General features: G+C 51.9%; 1 protein-coding gene across 3 annotated transcripts; it reads right to left on the bottom strand.

The window, feature by feature from the left end:
- Positions 1 to 483: 483 nt before the first annotated feature.
- LOC148648699 (GTP-binding protein 1-like) lies at positions 484 to 18,439 on the bottom strand. Of its 3 annotated transcripts, none has more exons than XM_088606516.1 (14): positions 18,186 to 18,439; positions 17,439 to 17,633; positions 13,720 to 13,831; positions 12,815 to 12,995; positions 11,958 to 12,306; positions 11,471 to 11,594; positions 11,150 to 11,264; positions 9,848 to 9,992; positions 8,308 to 8,490; positions 7,138 to 7,273; positions 6,708 to 6,886; positions 6,179 to 6,340; positions 4,859 to 4,909; positions 484 to 3,373 (listed from the first exon to the last, which is right to left on the bottom strand). In XM_088606516.1, exons 2-14 carry the CDS (start codon positions 17,622 to 17,624, stop codon positions 3,269 to 3,271), a joined length of 2,028 nt encoding a protein of 675 aa, XP_088462642.1. In that variant the 5' UTR covers positions 17,625 to 17,633; positions 18,186 to 18,439; the 3' UTR covers positions 484 to 3,268. The 3 variants fall into 3 exon arrangements, with proteins under 3 accessions (XP_088462642.1, XP_088462644.1, XP_088462645.1); XM_088606518.1 differs by lacking the exon at positions 4,859 to 4,909 and adding an exon at positions 3,541 to 3,561; XM_088606519.1 differs by lacking the exon at positions 4,859 to 4,909 and having other exon boundaries at positions 18,186 to 18,438.
- Between the last annotated feature and the right edge of the window lie 1,425 nt (positions 18,440 to 19,864).

The raw sequence follows: 19,864 nt of genomic DNA, 5'->3' as shown, positions 1-19,864 counted from the left end.
CACCCTGCAGCTCCCAGCTGGCAGCCCACTGAAGCTCAGCTGGTGTGAGCCTGGCCAGTACCTGGAGGGGAGACCTCCAGGGAAAGCTGAGGCTGCTGCTGGAAGGGGTGTTAGTGAGGCCATTTGGGGGCGCTCATGCTGAGGTCTGCATGGGTCCTAGTTCCTCAGGATAGTGACAGGGACACTGTCCTGTAAAAATATGTATTATCATCACCCAGGTGAATGCATAGCAAGACAGCTTAAATTTGGTGGTGAAAGAGGGGAGACTTTATTACCTGCAAAGCTCTTCGAGTGGAGTGTCCAGAAAGGTGCTATATATGTATAAGGTCTATTATTTCCAAGGTCACAGACAGGGCTGAAGCTTAGTTAAGGAATATTAAATATTTGTATTTAACACTGATCAGGTTGAGCACTGATGGGGCTACTTCAGCGATACAGCACATTTCCCAAGAAGACAACATGAATCAAGGGTCCACAACTCTGTTTTTATCTGATAAAACTTTTATTTCATAAAAGGATGTAGACCACAATCTTTCACCTTGATGGTAATTATTTATAGATAATGTGAAACATTTTTTTTCTCAAAAATAATCATGCACTAATTCAAAAACTTTGCAAAAAAAAAACACAATCCTGGTAGTTTTTTTTCCTTCTTCCTCTGGTCATTAACATCTCACTCCATCTTCAGGCTACATCTGTTTTTTTTTTAATCATTATATTCAGAACCCTTCCCAAGAGGAACCAAATTCCTCAACCAAATACAAATATTAGGCTTTAAAAAAAATTCTAGATTTTAATAAACTATGTAAAAGTAAAAACACAAGCTTGATTAGTGACCCAATTTAAACTGTCAGCAACCTGCTGAAAACAATCACAGCCCAGTTTCTCTCACTACACTGAGCAGGGGGTTCCAATTAACGATTATAATTGTCAGCTTGCACCATTAAAATGTAAATATTTCCATAATGCTTAAATAACTCAAAAAAATACCTTCAACTCAAAAGTTGTCCCCCCCCCTCCCCCCTCTCCATTGAAATGCAATTCTGAACTACCGTGTAGCAAGACAGCTTAACTTGGGACAGTGGTCAGGTGGCGTTCTTAAAGTCTCATTTATTCATCGATGTTGAAAGATCCAATGTTTCCCAGAGGTCGGGCCCCTCCGCTCATTTTAAAGAGAACAAACACTGCCAGTCTGCAGCAGGACTGATTCACACATTTCACTGGCACGCTTCATCTATGCCCAGTGATGCAACACAACACATGCAATTGGTTTCTACGGTTACCGCTAAGCTTTGACCACCTAACATTAATTTAAATAGTCAATCACAGGGCAGTTACTTAGACTGTGATTCTACCTGTAGCAGGGGTGCTCCTCCCTAGTCCACAAAGGCTGGAATATTTGTTTTTCCTTCAACATGCATTTTTAAAAACCAAGAAAAAAAAAGATTTTTACTTAACTGAATCTCAACCTTTTCTGCTCAGCACAGAGCATCTGTTAACACCTCTCCACCCAGGCCATTGCAAATGAGATTTTTGCTCGCAGTTTGGGATACGTTAACTAAGCAATTAAAACATCTGATAGAGACCGTATCACCTGCGGCCTTCAACACAGAGCATCTTATAAACCTGGAGAGGAGATCAACTCATTGTAATCCGATAGGTCTGGGTGACCCACGATATGTAGAGAGATGACCTACAGACTTAAACGAGATGAGCCTACTGGACATTCCCAAAACGGAGAAATCCAAGATACCAGATTTATACTGCAAAGCATTTACTTCAGCAATTTAAGCATCATGCTCAACCTTTCACCTGGGATTCGAACCCATGACCCCAGTGGTCCAGAGTCCGGCAGCCGAGGGTGGAGAAGCCTCGGGCTTCTGAAGATTTGAGGGCTGGAAGGAGAGGAATTAAAAAAACTAAACAGGTGTTCGAGAGGTTATGACCAGAACCGGGTCTGTTAATTTGGTGGGTGTTCGCGATTAACAACGATCCCCCTCCATTCCACTCCTCAAAGGTTAAGACACTCGCCAACATACTCCAGGACCTCAGCTGCCTCGCTCACACCGGAGCAACGGTTCAGTGGAGAGGAGGAGGAATCGGGGCTGGGCAGTCGCCTCTCACTTGCACCTGGAGCTTCCCAGTCCTGGTCCTCGCATCCCAGGGTCTGGGGAACTCCAGGGATCCTGAACCTAGACCACCGCCTTGTACAGACCTCCCTGTCCTACTATCCTTTGGCTCTCCCAACTCCACTCCAGGTAGCCTCTGCTCTCTCTCTGCCATAGCGGTGGTTAAAAATACTCGCACCTGGCTGTGAAAAAAACTGCACACACCCACGCTCCACCTTCGGCGTCGTGTTCCAGCAGCGCTCTTTTCCCCACTATCGAGCTGGACTCGCGGATTTTTCTAACCAAGGACAGAGTGCAAAAAAAAAAAAACCAAGCAGGGCAGATCAAGTGCGTACATCAGCGAGCACTGGACCAAGCTCCAACAAAAACCAGCCAATAAAGCAGCCCTTTGGGACCAGGGTTGAGAGCCACTGACTTAAGAGAATAAATACTAATTAGAGGAAGTCGTCGCATGAAATAGATATGCTTCGTGCCCCACACGCCAAGTCACCGCGCCCACTGACAAACTGGTCCTGCCTGTAGGGTCTTATCATGGAGACCCGGCTGCAACCTGCAGGACTGAGGGCGTCACTAGGGGGGACGTCCAGGACAGAGGACTGGACTGACCCCATCTTACAGTTAAAAGCGCTCCCTTCTACCTCTCAGAGGTTAAAATTAAACTCTGCCACAGACATGCTGGGGGGCGGGGGAGGGGGGTGGGAGGTCGCAGTACATGAACTGGGGAGGAATTACTCTGCTGTGCTACTTTCCCCAAGATAAGCTAGCAATGCGCAGAAACCTTTTTTTAATATCGGTGAACCGACAAACTCGTTCTGCAATAGGGGAACTGACCGGGAGCTGCGTCATTCCGGGCCCGATCGGCGCCAGGAACCCAGCTCCTGCTGCGTCGCCCCAGGCCCTGTTTATGCTGCGGCGCTCCGGGCTGGATCCGCGGCGGGAACCTAGCTGCCACCGCGTCTTTCCGGGCTGGATCAGCGCCGGGAACCCGGCCGCGACGCAGCCCAGCACAGGTCAGTGCCAGCTGGCTCCTGGGAGGTGGGAAGCTAGTCCTGCTCAGACTCGGCGCTTGCAGAAGAGGAGAGGGGAGGAGGAGACCGAAGAGGAGAGCGGGGGGGGAGCAGGGCCGGCGGGCGCGGGGTCTAACACGCCCCTCCCCCCCCCGCCGGCGTCGCCGCCGCGCAGCTCTGGGACTTCACCTTGTGTCGCTGGCCGCCCCGTCGCCGACCCCCTCCGCCGGACTTGGGCTGGAAGAATCACAAACGACAATGGAGAGCTGGTGAGCGGAGCACAGCCAAGACTCGGCTTTCCAAGAAGGACCGTGCGGTCCCATCTTCCCCCAGCGAGCCTCCCCGTCCGTTCCCATGCTCTTCAGAACGGGGGCGTGAAGCGCCAAGACGTTTTCCGTTCTTACCCATGTGAAGGAGATCCCAGACTACAGAGAAAGCAGAAACGCCAAACGGTGTTTCATTAAACGCCGACACACAGTTTCACAGCAAGCCGAAAGTCAAATGGGTCAGTCGAAGCTCATTGTCATGAAGTGGTTCTCTTTCAATGCTTATATGTTAGCTGCGTGCAAAATGCTGCAAGGAGACTGGTTGCATTCATACAGCCCTTTGCAAGGATACGAAAGTACTCCCCTTATAAGGCCCGATTCCCCCCTCCTGAATTCTCCTGGGTGACATGTGCCATTCTGCACCAGCAGCCCCACTGCACATCGAATCACGACGAGGAGTAAGACATTACTTCTGCAACTGAACTGAGGAGGAACCTTAGGGAGGAGCCAGATTGTGAAAGATCAGAGTTGAATTAAGGGGTACCCCTACATTCCAGGACAAGTATCCAAAGAACTTGGTATTTAACATTTCTGACAGGATGAGTGTGACTTCAGATAAATAGACAACAGCTTCACAAGGAAACCATTATCAAGCGATAAACGCGGGGCTTAAAGAAAACTCTTGGGTTTTACGTCAGGTGTTTTGCTTGTGCTCAGGTTTTTTTGCTGAGCCCAGCTACCAGTCATCAGAATAAGGGCAGAAACGAATCGGCCAGAATCTAAACAAGTTTAAATAATGAGGCAAGTCTGCAAAAGGGGGGAGGCCATGTCTCTTCTCCAGCCCGTTCGGTTTTTAGCAGCGAACTGATCCCAGAACCTCGCGCTGCTCTACCGGCGAAGAGCCCTGTGTCTGGCACTGCAGGAGAGCAGGTTGCCTGTACTCTCTCTGGCCGAAATACCGAGATGAAGAATTTGCTCTATTTATTAGATATAAAAAAAGTTTATAATACATGCTTGTATTTGTTGAGTACATATAATACAGGACAGCACATAATGTTTATGTATTTGCTAACAACTGTAACTGTGTAACTACTGTACTGTACTGTACCGTAAGTGAGCAGGAGGAGTGTTATCAGCTTCCTACCTGTTGTTTATAAATCAGCTAATGACTATAACCTCGTTATTCAATCAATCAACCAGAAATGGTAATGTTTTCGTACCTAGGTACTGTTCTGAATTAAGGTGAGGCCTGGGTGTTTGAGGGACCCTTCTTGAGCTCTGGAACCAATCGGAGATCAAAACTCAGGAAGTAATGGGAACTTCATTTGCTTTGATTGGGCTTACACCTTGAGAGCACTCTTCCAGGAACGAATGGAGTTCGTATAAGGAGGGAAGTTCCCAGCAGGACTGAGGCTGTGCCTATCGGGTTCTGCTCGGTCTCCTGACAGCACATTACCTTGTTCTCCTTGTTGATGTCTTTGCTCTGCATGTCCTCCTCCCCCACTGTCTGATCCCGAAAGCAAGGAAACGGGAAAGGGATGGAGAGATGGAGGGAGGGGGAGGGCCGAAACGTCCCCAAATGGGGGAGAAGAAGACAAAGAACGGAAGGAACAGAAGAGGGGTCAACAAAACAGGTGGGGGAAAAAAAACCATAAGGAGAAAGTGTACAGGAGCCCAAAAGAACAGGCACAAAGGGGCACAGAATGAAGGAAAATGTGCAAAAAAAAAAGACAAGTGAACAGGAAGGAGGGAGGGCGAGGGGAGACGAGTGATAAAAAGGGTAAAAGGGCAGTGGGAAAGCAAGCGAAGAAGTGGGAGAGGTGGAAAGGGGCATATATGAGAGGGGAGGTGGAGACAGGGAGAGACAGGTTAGCGAGAAACTGCGGCGAGAAAAGAAAGCCAGGACTCGGACTGGGAGCCATCGATCCCCCGGGATACAGAGGCTCGTACGAGCCGATTCGGGCAACACGGCCTTACAAAGACATTGAAGAAGTGCAGCTTTATCTGGATCCTCAAAATACCCGCCAATGTGGTCATTTGCCAAAATACTACTCTCCGCAGGGTGACTGGGACACCGGATCGCTACAGTGCACGACCCTGTGACCCTCGCGGCACACGATCACAGAACCTCACATCCGGGTACCAATCTGGACGGTTCTCTAGAGAAACTGGAACTAAAGAGGAGCTGGCTCTGCGTTTCTCCCACGTCCTCTCAGCCCGCTGAATGGACAGGCATGCGCTGCGCCGCATTTGGGCTCTTCAGGAAGAGCGAGCATGGTGTGCCGAAATGGAAGTCACACTTCAGAATCATTTAAAATTGACTTCCTGCGTGCAGATGTTCGGTAGATGACTCAACTGGACTAAATCATTTGGCAAGTAAAGGTGAAGTATCTTCACCTGACAAGTCAATGAGTCTGCATGGATAGAAATACTTCTGTATAAAAAACTCATTGGTACAAGTTGTGCAAAAACTGTCGCTCTATAAAAAAAAATAGCTGGAGGTGGCCTGCTATGGTGGTAGGATTGTTATCTCCAGCTGCATTATGCAGCTTTGGTGCAGTGCAGGTCCTGGGTGTAAATGCAAAGAGTAGCAAAGTTCAGACAGGTCTCGATAGACAAGGGATACAGACTGACCCAGGACATAATACAAAAAGAAATGCGTCCTCATAAATGTAGTGTCCGATCAGTCAGTGTGTCTGTATGAACCCCTCTCTCTCTGTCAGTGCAGTGTTAATGTACTGGAGTGTCCAGTCAGAGAGATGATACTGCCCCTTACCAGTGCTGTATGCGGACTGGCTGGCCGTCCTGTGGCTGCCGTCTCCTCATTGGTGGACCCTGGCCCCTCCTCCCGCCGGGGCGGGGCCATCTTCTTGGTGGACTGCATCTTGATTTGAGGCGGCTTGGCATTGGAGGGCATGTTATTGGTGGACTGCAACAGCTGATGAGCAGGAGAGAATAAAGTGCTTCGGTGAGACTGACAAGTCTCCGATCTCTCAGGCCACCAGCCCTGGCTTTTCAGGTTTTCCCTGTTCACATCTGCAGAAGGGTCCCACCCCACCCATTCCTTTCCTGAACCCCACATTTACCCCGAGCCACACTGCAAACCAATTTCCACCTGGTTACTCCCAAATTAAGCTTCTTTAAAACTGAACTTAAACTGCTCTTCATTTCCTCCCAACCTCCCCAGTCCTTCCTCTACTACAACGAGCTACCCCAGACCAGAATCACCCCCGACTGCCCCACCCCAGCCAACCCTCTCCCAGGACACAGCCCAACGATGCCCACACCCACAGCTGAACCCTGACCTTGGTGATGGTGCCCACGGCTTTTGTGCGCCCCTCCCTGAAGACGAGCCTCTGGTCGGTGTGCAGGTACTCTGGGGTCTTGATGAAGCGGAAGTGCACTGTGGCCTTGTCTCCTGTCCTCAGGCAGTCTTTGTTCATGGACAGGATGGTGGCCGTCTGTCTGATGCTGCCACAGTGTACTGAGAGGGGGGGAGAGAGAGAGTCTGTCAGTGTCTCAGACACGGGCTGCTCTTGCAGTGTCTCAGGGTGTCAGTGTCTCAGTCACGGGCTGCTCTTCCAGTGTCTCAGGGTGTCAGTGTCTCAGTCACGGGCTGCTCTTCCAGTGTGTCAGGGTGTCAGTGTCTCAATCACCGCCTGCTCTTCATCATGCCTGGGAACCAGTGTCTCATTCAGGTCCTGCTATTCCAGTGTCTAAATGCCAGTGCCTCACCCATGGCCTGGTAGCGGGGACTGATGGTAGTAGGATGATGCAGCACCAAGATCTCAGCCTCAAATTCCCAGGAGGCTTGTGGGTTAAGGCGGGGCGACACCATCACCATGCCCTTCCTGATTGAAGAGCGCTTGATCTGAGAGAGACCAAGAAAAGACAGGAGTCAGACCACCAGTTCCCAGTCCGAGTGCTAGGGACCCATTACTAGATCGGGTTTTTATTTAATTTGTTAAGAGGGGCAGAGAAACAAGTCATTTGCAGGTGGTGCATAAAGAGTGAGAGTCCAACAGAAAACAGAAAAAAATACTGTGTTGTCTTGAGTCACCTTCAAAGCCACAGTCTGTCTGCTGGTCATGCTGCAGTATCACAGATTCCCCTGGGGCCTTGCTGCCACGAAATCCAGATCGTTTTTGCAAATATCGCTGAGTGACACGGCAACGTGCAGGAGGACAAGACCAGGATGCCTAACAACTAATGTAGGGAACTGCACAGAAAAGCTAGGATGTGGTATTGTAGCGACAGGAAGGTGGCTGTCTGTCTGGTGCTGCCACAGTATACTGAGAGGGAGAGAGTGTGCCAGTGTCTCAATCACTGCCTGCTCTTCCAGTGTGTCTTGGTGTCAGTCTCTCAATCACTGCCTGCTCTTCCAGTGTGTCTGGGTGTCAGTGTCTCAATCACTGCCTGCTCTTCCAGTGTGTCTGGGTGTCAGTGTCTCAATCACTGCCTGCTCTTCCAGTGTGTCTTGGTGTCAGAGTCTCAATCACTGCCTGCTCTTCCAGTGTGTCTTGGTGTCAGTGTCTCAATCACAGCCTGCTCTTCCAGTGTGTCTTGGTGTCAGTGTCTCAATCACTGCCTGCTCTTCCAGTGTGTCTTGGTGTCAGTGTCTCAATCACTGCCTGCTCTTCCAGTGTGTCTTGGTGTCAGTGTCTCAATCACTGCCTGCTCTTCCAGTGTGTCTTGGTGTCAGTGTCTCAATCACTGCCTGCTCTTCCAGTGTGTCTTGGTGTCAGTGTCTCAATCACTGCCTGCTCTTCCAGTATGTCTGGGTGCCAGTGTCTCAATCACAGCCTGCTCTAGGTGTTTGTGCCTGCTCCTCTTTGTGCCTGGTGCCCCAAGGCCGCTCCGCAATCCTCCTCACTGCTGCCAGGCTCCGCCCGGGGGACCCCTCACCTTCTTGAGCGCAAAGGAGGCCGTCTGCCCTCCCCGCACCTCCTTCACGGGCATCCTCTTGCGGTGGATGGACTTGACGGCGATGGGAATGAAGTTGCCCAGGGGGTCGGGGCCGAGGAGCAGGATGTCGTTCAGCCGTATCAACCCGCGCAGAGTGGTCCCCGACACGACCGTCCCCACGCCCTGCGAGGGCGGACATTGATAACAGGATCTTTATATTCCCATTCCCTTTCTCATGCTAATACCACAGGTATATAACGCACTGCCATTACACTTTATAATGTGCCCTTTCAAGAACGGTAATAACGACAACAATGTTGTACGTAAAGGCACCTTTTCATCCATCCATTTTCTAACCACGTCTTCCAATTCAAGGTCACAGGGGGAATCGGAGCCTATCCCAGCAAGCAACGGGTGCAAGGCAGTGCGCCCACACACGCCCACACACGCGCACCAGGGCCAGTTTTCTTCAAGCCAGTTAACGTATGAGTATGTCTCCGGACCATGCACCCAGAGGAAACCCACACAAACCTGGGGAGAACATGCAGACTCCACACAGACAGCACCCCAGGGGCCAGTACTGAACCCAGGGCCCCAGCGCAGCACGGCAGCACTGCTGACCACTGCGCCAACCCCACCGTGCCTCCCAGCACCCTTTCTCAAACAACAGCAAACCGCTACCAAATAGCACCCATGGAGAATACAGGCAGAAAGAAAGCAAAGGGGAAAGAAAGACCTGCCGTTTGCCTTCAGGAAGCCAAAAGTAAAATTCAATTATATGGTACCACACATGTAGTGGAAAGACAGCTCTTTCCACAAGGTCTGGAAATGCCAAGAGCGGCAAAGACTGGAAGGGATTTGCACAACGGACACCACAAACACGGTGCTGTTCACGAGAAGGCTCCATCGCCCGTTGCGACGACTTTGGTCTGCGACAGGGTGAGGAGCCTGGAGTCCGACAATCTCGGATTCGGATCTGGATTATTCCTGTTCCGCTCATTCTTATCCTGCCCGGTTATACGTTGGAAGGAGAAGCTTAAAGCCCTGACAGTCACTGAGAGTCGGCTTTATAGAGGATGGGGCTGATATGCTGAGGCAGAGCAGTTTCAGTCACACAGTCCACAGACGCCCGGACACACTGAAGCTTACTGAACACCTCAGCTAGACGATAAACAGTAAGAAAGGTGTTACACCAATCCTGATGGGATTATTAATATCTGGGCAACAGACAGACAAATCAAAATTGTTATGTAGGTGGAAAACACGACACGAGCTTGGGGCCAAAAGCAGCATTCATTTTATAAAAGATACTTGCTGTTTCTAAATGACTCATTTCAACATCTGTCCAAGTCTGCCACAGATACTACTAATAAGTTCATACATTACAAGACCATTTAAGATAGTAAAGATATTCAGGATTTAATGGGTAATTTTACATGGCCATTGAGTTTTAATGAATGTTCGATGGAGCCCAGTAGGGGAATGTGACATTTTGGGGGTTTGTAACATGCAGAATGCAGGCAGTGTGGGCTGGACTCACAGGCACAGAGTACGTGTCGTCGATCTGGAACTCGGCGGGCTCCTCGTCGCTGTAGGATGTCCGGGAAGAGAGCAGGTTCAGGAACATCTTCAGCAGGTCCATGTTCTCCCCCGTCACGTTGGAGATCTGGAATATCGGGCACATCCTGGGCGCGCGCAGAGTCAACATGCAGAGAGGGCAAGACGAGAGACGTACAGACAGACAGACGAGAGTCAAAGCCTGGCTTTGCTTCTGAAGAAAACCAGCACCTTTCAGCGCAAAGAGTCCCCCTGCCTGCAGGCGCAAAACCCATAGAGATCAGAGAGACAGAAGGAGACCCTCTCCACCTTGGCCCACCATATCCTCCTCCCTGGTCTCTCTGTGATCTGCTTCTTGTCCTGGCACTCAATATAAAGACTCAAGGTAAAGCAAACCCATTTTCTCCCACCCCACCGTCCCCAAAACCTCCCCTGGAGAGAATTCATTCCCCCCCCAAATCTTCAACCCTGCTAAGGTAGCAGATCCCCTCCGTTGCCAGCAACAGTTTCCCAAGAATCCCAAATCAAACAGCAGTATTTAGGGGTAAAGTCAGCAAGGTCTTGATGGTGCCAGTCTCATCCCAGGCTTGGACAGGCCCTTCCAGCCAAAGACCTCTGCCCCACACATACACAATGCAGAGCTCCACCACCTGAAGCGGCGTCTTTGCTATAAAAGACAACGAACGGAGATGGGAAGGAGACCTGCCTCTTCCACGCTTACAAGTCGGTGTTCGTTTTCACTGGGGACTGGAAGTGTCCCTGGTCAACCTGTCAGTGCCTCAACAGGACCCCGGTCCTTCCTTCTGTGTCAAGTCTCAACCATTCCTCACCAGCAGCGCCTATTTGTTGCCCTTTCTAGAAACCCTCCCAGCTGGCGAGTCTGGGCCACCGGAACGCCACCCGGACTTAGCAACTGCACTGACCTCTGGTCTTTCCCGCTACAGGGGAGTGCACACAAGATTCTCTCTGCAAGCACATTTAGACCTCCTGTGCACACTTTACCAGTGAGTCAGGAAGAAAAAAAAAAGACATACGTTTCAGTCGGATTTTAGCTTCAGGCTGCCTTACCCATGCACCCACGTACAGCCCTCTCAACTCTGGCGGTAGCTTTGAAAAAAAAACCCAATGGCAGATTTGATCTCGCACGACATGACAGCCGGCAGCTGTTAAAACCCGAAATGGATCAAGGCCCTAAAAATCAACCCGCGCAGCTGGTTTCGCTGAAGACCCAGGGCCTTCCACCCCTGCCCCAGGGCCTTCCACCCCCGCCCCGCCCCGCCCCTACCTCTCGGAGCTGAAGTTGGAGGCCGTGACGATGACGTCATCTTTGTTCTGCACCAGAACGGGTATCTTCCTGCAGCCGGGGGACTTGAGGAGCCTCTGTAGGAGCTTGAGCGTCTCTGAGGGTGACACACAGGGACACGCGGTCCTTCAGGCCATCCTAGACCGACAGCAGCGCTGGGGCAGCGCAAAACCGCCCACCGGCTAACGCTTCGACTCTTCGTTAAAAAAAAAGAGGGGGGCACAGATTCTCGCTCTGAGAGCCTCACGCGAATGGTTCTCTCCCGCGTCTTCGGTATCGTGCCGGGCGGCAGCCGGGCCTCACCTTGCAAGATGTTGGCGGGGCACATGTCGATCTTGGTAACCACCACAAAGACGGGCACGTTGAGGGCCAGCGCCAGCCCCAGGTGCTCCTTGGTCATGCCCACGATGCCCGCGTTGCTGCCCACCTGCGGGGAGAAACGGGTCAACTGCGCTCCGGGCAACCGGACCCGATCTGTCAGCGACTGCACCGGCCTCGGTCCTCAGTGACCGACGCGTCTAGGGCCACAGACAAGGCATTGCTTATTTATTCTCAGTAACAACTCTATGACTGAATCAATTGAAATAAGTGGCATATATGAGACTGTATAAGTGCGTCACCTACTCATTTACACAACTGCAAAAAAACCTCAGTCTTCCACGTCACACACCAGACCACCCTGTAGCCTGGGTCTCATGAGCTAAGGATGAAAAGCACAACACAAATACTTGTGAAAAATAAATATATCAGTCCCTCCTCCTCTCCCTCTCCCTCTTCCTCTTCCTCTCACCATCAGCATGCAGAAGTCGGGCAGGTGCCCCGTCATGCCGAACACCGTGGTCTTCAGATACTTCTCGTGACCGGCCAGGTCGATGAAGGTGATGACCTTGGAGGACTTCTCGCAGATCTTGGTCCAGTCCAGGCTGCCCCCGTGGCTGTCGGGCTTGTTGACCACCTGCCCGCACTGGTCGAAGCCCAGGATGTCGTTGCCCACGCTGCTGGTGCGGCCCGACTCCATCTCGTGCTTGTGCCGGAACAGCTTCTGGCGGGCGAAGCCGCGCCCGTTGTCCAGCTCGCCGTGGGTCAGCACGCCCAGCAGGGTGCTCTTGCCGGCGTCCACGTTGCCTACGACCGCCACCCTTCGAGAGCAGGAGGGGGATTAACACGCCGTGCACCCCTGGATGCACACTGGCAGCACGGGGAGCCAACGCTGGACACAGACACCAGTGAAAGGGGGTTCGGTGACAAATTAAATTCACTGACGGCATAGAAAAAATGTACAAAATCAGAATTAAGCCCAAAACTGTGAACTTTGTGGAAGTACTGTGGATAGCCGTTGCTGTTGCGAACTGTACCAGCCCTTCCTGCTCACTAGTCACCATCATGAGCGAGTGCCATGTGATGCACGTGTGAAAAAGTACAGGTTGTGCAGCAGACATTTCACTGCAGAACTGTCCCAGCGTGATCTGCATGCGGAGTTAACAAGTAGTATTTGTTGGCAAAACCCAAGTCGAGAGCACTATTCTTTCTGAACCCGAAATATACCAACAGCGCTGCCGTCCCAGTCGCCACAGGCAGGACCCAACACTACCCGAGCACTGAGGGAAGGAGGGAGAAGGAGAGGTACAGGCGGTAGACATGACCTACCTGACCTCCAGGAAGTCCGCCTCCCCCACCCTACGCCGGATGAGGTAGTCCCGGACCTTCCCCCCGGCCTCGCAGCGCTCCCTCAGCAGGATCATGTCCGAGTCCAGCTGCTCCGACAGGGACTGCACAGTGGCCACCGAGGCCTGCAGGTCGGCCTCACTAAGGCCATAGTCCCCGCCGTCTGGAGGAGGAGAAGGAGAGAGGGAGAGGAGTGGGATAGGAGTTAGAGGGACAGAGAGTTAGAGGGAGAGGAGTGGGATAGGAGTTAGAGGGACAGAGAGGGACAGAGAGTTAGAGGGAGAGGAGTGGGATAGGGGTTAGAGGGACAGAGAGGGACAGAGAGTTAGAGGGAGAGGAGTGGGATAGGGGTAAGAGGGACAGAGAGGGACAGAGAGGGACAGAGAGTTAGAGGGAGAGGAGTGGGATAGGGGTTAGAGGGACAGAGAGGGACAAAGAGTTAGAGGGAGAGGAGTGGGATAGGGGTAAGAGGGACAGAGAGGGACAGAGAGTTAGAGGGAGAGGAGTGGGATAGGGGTTAGAGGGACAGAGAGGGACAGAGAGTTAGAGGGAGAGGAGTGGGATAGGGGTAAGAGGCACAGAGAGGGACAGAGAGTTAGAGGGAGAGGAGTGGGATAGGGGTTAGAGGGACAGAGAGGGACAGAGAGTTAGAGGGAGAGGAGTGGGATAGGGGTAAGAGGCACAGAGAGGGACAGAGAGGTAAAGGGAGAGGAGTGGGAAATGGGAGAGTGGGAGGGATGGCAGAAAAGGAGCACAAGAGGAAAACAGACAGAGACAGACTGCGTTAGTGAAACAGGGAGAGAGAGAGAGAGAACACAGGTGTGGCTGCAGGTGAGAGGAGGGGTGGGGCGGGAGGGAGAGGGAAAAACGAAATGGGGCTCTCTTACCGGATCCCACCCCCACGACATAGATGGTCTCCCCGCATCCCTCCTCCATCCTCTCCCGGAGCTGCCTGAGGAGAGAGTCGTACTGCTCCCCGCTGGGGCTGACCAGGGCCAGCTGAGAGAGAGAGAGAGACAGAGAGGGAAACGAATAAGCGACGAGGGAGGGACTAGACGCCACAGCGCGCAAGACGGCAGAGACAACAAGAGGCTCGGACGCCAGCTCGACAGGCGAAACACGGCACCTGACCACACGGCCTCTGGGCTCTTGAACGTTGCGTCGGATCCACGTCGGGTGTCAAGATCGAAATTCTGCGTTGACACATGACGGCACAAACCCGCACTGACCCCGACGCCTCTTGATGCTTCGGCTCTTTTCCCGACAAACTGGGTCCACCTTGGCGACAACTGGGGTGCCGCCCCTCTGTAGCAACGCAAATAAGATCCCCGTCGCACGCAGCAGGGTGACCTGCTTGAGATCCCACCACCGCGCCGTCTTGAACAGACAGCGCTGCACAGGAGACCCCGGAGACCGGTTACTAGCCGGCAGAGACCATTCGGCAAACAGCGGACAGGCCCGTATTTGGCTGAGGTTCTCGTTTCACGCCAACTAGCTCATTAAAAAAAAAAAAGGGAACCGGCTCAAAGCCCACACCAGGACTGTAAGGGAGCGACCCGCAGGGCAACAAGCCTGAAGGAAAGCCGGCAGCAGCTCTCGTGGTGCAGGGTCTGTGCTGACGTTCCTTTGCTCCAAAGGTCTTGGCGGGGAGCATGACACGGCCGGGGGTCTGGCAGGGGATGCCACATGGGGGCGCCATCCCACCCCATGATCCCCAGATGCGCACGACGGGGCCAGACAAAACCGCAGTTTCACATCAACACCGCGGCCACCACCAGGTCAGAGGAAGAGGAGCCCTCGTTTCGGATATCAGGTCCACTGCTAATTGAGATCCAATCCCCTCGCGGGCAACGACCCAAGCACACCGGCCCCCCTTCCACAGGGGGACGACGGCTGGCGGCCCCCCCCCGCGCGGCGACGCAGGGAGGATCCCGGATCCGAGCGCGTCGATTCGCCAGGCCGGCTCGGCGCCGAGGCTCGCCATGGCGACGCCCGGCCACCTCCCCGACCGCCGCACGGGGGGCGCGCGCTGGACTCCGGCGTGGCAAGGCACGATGCTGCGGACACGGACCCCGGGCCGCCATGAGCTCTCCCGGCTGTTCTTTCGCATGACGAAAGTGCCTCGTTTTCTCACTTTCCCAGAAACCACCGGCCCAGGAAGTGTTACGATGCTCCATCTACGCGACAAACTGGTTCCTTCGGTTTCATCATTAATTTTGGAACCGGTTTCACTTTCTCTTTAACTGCTTCTCTTAAATGGGCCCACTGTGCTTCGGAATAAATCTGCACCACTCATATGAACTGGCCTTTTTTTCTACTGATTTCATCAGAAGTGTTATGCATGCATGTTGCTCCCCTGACATACTCATTGAGCTGCGACGTTGTCTTTAGTTTCATCGTAATATGGAACCAGTTTTACTTTCTCTTTAATATTTCTCTTAAAGGGGCCAGCTGTGCTTCAGACTAAACCTGCACCTCCTGCGTGTACTGTGCAGTTTTTATACCAGGAACACTGGGGGATAAAAAGCAAAACCAAACTGTCCAGGATTGTGAAAACAGCACAAATAGAACTTTTTTTTTGCCTTGGGCCTGAAAAAAGAACCAGGAGGAGACCCGATTCAAGAATTTAAAATCCTCAAACGCTTTGGAAAAAAAATCCAACCCCAACGAACTCTGAAGTGGTTTTAAAACCACAAGGAGGAAGAACTTATTTTACACAAAGGGTGGTGGGAGTGGGGAACAAACTGACCAGACATGGTGTTGAAGCCGGTATCCCGGCTTCTTTCAGGACACAGCTGGATGAGATCCTCCAATCGGGATGGGATTTTTACACAAAGAGTAGTTGGAGTGGGGGACAACCTACCCAGCCATGTTGTTGAAACTGATACCCTGGCTTCTTTCAAGAAAAAGCCGAATGAGATCCTGGGATTAATTAGCTACCAGCTACCAAACAGGCTAGATGGGTTGAATGCCTTCCTCTCTCCGATTATGTTTAAGTTCTTATGTTTCACTCCACTGGGTTTCAATTTTGTATTTGTCAAAGACTTCCGCCATTTTAATAAAGTCTGGCATTTAAAGTTCATCACTCAGCGCGCCAGGAACTACAGCATTAGAAAGGCATGAGAAACAGCCGATTTGTTTTAAGAGCTTAATTTTTATGTCGCTCAATGTTTATTTTTTGAAAAGGTTTTAGACCGTTCGGAAATAACCTTGCTGTGTTTAGTTACGAAATTATCTCATTATGAAACTCGCCGAATGAAGACTATGCAGGCTTTTGTCTGCTGAGGGTTTCCGACATTTGCTTACAGCGGGTGGATAAGCGCACAACGCAAAACTCCACAAACAGCGTCGTTGATCTTAACACCTTAGTCTGCCTTCAGCAGACACACTTCTGTGGATGCTGGCAATGACAACTAAATCAACCTGCCTTGTCCCACAATCAGACTCCAGAGAGCACTTTGCATAGATTTCCTGAGAGGCGGGAGCTCACTGCTCTGCCCCCACGAGCTGCATTAAGTGTAAAAAGACCTGACTCCACAAGGATGACGACAGCCCAGAGACACCGCGACATGGTTGTGCAAGAGCTAGACTGGTCAGAGCATGCTTTGTGACCAATCAAACACACTCTGGGCCAGCGGCTTCCCCGGTTTCAGCGCAGTTTCATCAGAGCAGGAAGTACAGAGGCTGCGATTGGCCAAGTCAACAGAGCGGGAGGGAGCTGCCTTTGTTAGGCTGCCTCTTACAGTGCAGAGTTTCATCACTCTTCAGCAACATGCCATCTCCTTTCTAAAGGGCAGCACAAGCAGGGGAGCCACTGATCCTCATGGCCTGAAGCAACTTCATAGGGACAGCAAAGTAGGGTCAGTGTGTCTGCAACAGGGCTGTCCGGTCCTGGTCCTGGAGGGGTCAGTGTGTCTGCAGGAGGACTGTCCGTTCCTGGTCCTAGAGGGGTCAGTGTGTCTGCAGGAGGACTGTCCGTTCCTGGTCCTGGAGGGGTCAGTGTGTCTGCAACAGGGCTGTCCGGTCCTGGTCCTGGAGGGTCAGTCAGTGTGTCTGCAGCAGGGCTGTCCAGTCCTGGTCCTGGAGGGTCAGTTAGTGTGTCTGCAGCAGGGCTGTCCAGTCCTGATCCTGGAGGGGTCAGTGTGTCTGCAGCAGGGCTGTCCAGTCCTGGTCCTGGAGGGCCAGTCAGTGTGTCTGCAGCAAGGCTGTCCAGTCCTGGTCCTGGAGGGTCAGTCAGTGTGTCTGCAGCAGGGCTGTCCAGTCCTGATCCTGGAGGGGTCAGTGTGTCTGCAGCTTGTCTTGACAGGTCAACGTATACGGTACGAAAGGTATTAAATTAGCACACAACTATATCCATTTCACGTGTTGTCATGCGTTACGTTCTGCATCTGATCAAGATCCAGCGGCGGTACTCAACGAACTCACTGCCCTTATCGAGCCCTCTGGAAACCAGACAACGTGACCCAAAAGTGACTTATTTTTCAGTTAAGGAAAACACAAAACACCAAATGGTGACAGAACTATTCACTTTTTTTCTCGTTTATATCCTTGTGCGAGTCGTTCTCCCTCTCCAAAATTTTTTTTAAAAAAACAGACAGAGGCCTACCTTACTGGTGAAGTCTAGGTGATCCCCGGCCTCGCCGTTGAAGATCTCGCCGTCCTCGGGGCTCTCTGCCCGGGCCACGTCCTCTCCACATCCCGGCACCGGAGCGAACATGCAAGCGGGAACCGGTGACTCCACAGCCGGTACGGGACCCGGGCTCAGGTTCGGCTCCGCCGGTACCGAAGCCATCCCCTCCAACTTCGACACAAAAAAACCACTCGTACAAACGTCTGTATCTGACCAAACTGTAATTTGAGAACTGCTTCTAGCAACTAGCAACAGTGCCGGTTTGTCAAATGCTGGTTATATCCCTCCTGCTGTCCGTACCGCTGAATTTGCCGACATAATTGACACGGATAAGGCGGAACTTCTGAGAGGCACCACGTTAAAATATAAAATGCCAGCGCCACTACTCAATTTTTTCCCCCCAATTTCTCAGAGCGTGTTTTAGTGTTTTGTTTACGATTCTCCCCTCTCTATAGAAGGTGCCTTGAAATACACAGCCCGGCCCCCCTATGGTGATACCCCGCCCCCTTTATTAATTATTCATGACGCCCCGCTGTACGCCAGCTGGGCAGCCGTCGGCGCCCCGCCCCCGCCGTCATGCATATGCAAACGAGCACGCACGATCGAGCCAATCAGACGCGGCGCTTGTGCGCGTCAGCGGGGCTTCTAATTCGCCGTGCGACTCGGTCGCGTCCGCTCAGACGTTGCTCTCGGCGGGGGAGAGGAAAAAAAAAACATGCGTACCTTCCACGGTGATGTGTCCACGCAGCCACTTTCCGGGCAGGCTCCGCGCCGCTCTCTCTCTCTCTCTCTCTCCCTCCCTCTCCTCACTCTGCCTCTACCACTCCCCCCCTCCCGCTCCCCGGCGACCCACGCGTTCCCTTATTTCCACGCTGTCCTCGGAGAGGGTAGGATAACGGAAACCGCTCCTCGGCGACAGCCCGCCACCTCTTCCTCCTCACGAGAGCGGCACGCAGGCGTGTGCGGGCTCACGGTCGCTGACGTCGGCGCTCCCGAGACCCCCCTGATGATGCAAAACCTGTGCAAGAGCGGCCTACCGCGCCGGCGCAGTGTGGCAGCGACGCGCTGGGCCCCGATGAGCTCAAACGACAGAAAGGCATTCTAATATAAACCGCATTTCCCTGTCCAGAAACCACGGAAGATAATTCAGCTCCCACTCCACCTTCCAGCATTTCTCCCCCTCGCTTGGCACGATCTTGTAACCCCTGTTGTCTCCCTCATCCACTGTGGCACCAATCCATCAACACTACAGTGAGCGCCTTTTTAAAATATATATCACGCTTATCAAGTTCCGAGTTTATTGTCATTATGCTCATACACAGGCATATGGTATGACGAAATGCTATTTTGCTAGCTCTCAGGTGGTATGTAGTACAAAAACACAACAATACAATTGTATAAGAAAAGAAAGACAACAGGTAATGTGCAGAACAACATCAGTTGTGCAGAATCACACGTCGACAGAATGAAATAAAGGATAGAAAATTAGGGGGAGTGAACTTCTTGACTTGAGGCAGAGGTAGATTTCAATGCGTGAGTTTTGATCAGGAGAGAACTCTCTGGATCGCTGTGAGGGTTCAGATCGTGGGTGAGAGAGGCTGGGAGTTTAATAGTTTGATAGTGGGGTGGTAAATAGATATTCAGTATCATCAGCCATGAAAATGATCATCTTACACAGCATAACAAAAAGTTCATCTTCCTCTCTCCCCAAAAACAGCACTGAAAATCTACACCAGAAATCAAGACCAAATTCAAATGATTGGATTCAAAAAGCAATTGCGTATAAACCTCCAACTAGTTCAATAATGATTATGAAACACTATCAACAAGTGTAAATTATTTCTATTATTATCATTGAATTCTATAATTATGATTTAATGTAGTTGCGTGCTGTGGTCTTGTTTCTGACTCTGAAGCTTCCGGGGTTGAGCAGGTAGATAAACACGCGTCTGTGTGACAGGGCTCCAGATGCACGTGACGGGAGTCCGCTGGGGAAGGAGATAGTACTGCCGCTGTAGTACGTTAGGGGGCGCTACAGTACAAAACAATTATTCAGGCCTTCCTCACTCCTTTAATAAGATAATCAAGATCACTTTATCGGCCATATACAATTTATTGCATTAGGAATTTGTCTTTTCACAGACCCCAGCTTGCTCTTCATGAGACACACAGACAGGGAGAGAAGCTGTTCAGGGTCAGTGTCCAGGGTCAGCTATTTTACAGCACCCCTGGGGTAGCTGGGGTTAAGGGCCTTGCTCAGGGGCCCAACAGGGTAGGATTCTTCTGCTAGCCACAGGATTTGAACCAGCAACCTTCCAGCCACAGGCACAGATTCCTAGCCACAGTGCCACCACTTCACCCCAGATAGGAAAGTCACTTTGCAAGCAGGTAAAAGCCATAAC

This window comes from Lepisosteus platostomus, chromosome 14 (assembly GCF_059453375.1).
Source record: "Lepisosteus platostomus isolate fLepPlt1 chromosome 14, fLepPlt1.hap1, whole genome shotgun sequence".
In the NCBI taxonomy this organism is placed as follows: Eukaryota; Metazoa; Chordata; class Actinopteri; order Semionotiformes; family Lepisosteidae; genus Lepisosteus; species Lepisosteus platostomus.
The sequence above is the reverse complement of the archived record's forward strand: the minus strand, read 5'-3'. Positions and strand labels throughout refer to the sequence as shown.

What these genes read in the sequence shown, in the direction of transcription:
- LOC148648699 (XM_088606516.1), bottom strand. Translation starts at nt 17,624, where the DNA reads ATGGCTTCGGTACCGGCGGAGCCGAACCTGAGCCCGGGTCCCGTACCG. An exon ending in CCAGTCCGCATACAGCACTG is followed by an intron (nt 4,910 to 6,178) that starts GTAAGGGGCAGT and finishes TTTCGGGATCAG; the next exon opens with ACAGTGGGGGAGGAGGACAT. An exon ending in ACATCAACAAGGAGAACAAG is followed by an intron (nt 3,374 to 4,858) that starts GTAATGTGCTGT and finishes TGATTCTTCCAG; the next exon opens with CCCAAGTCCGGCGGAGGGGG.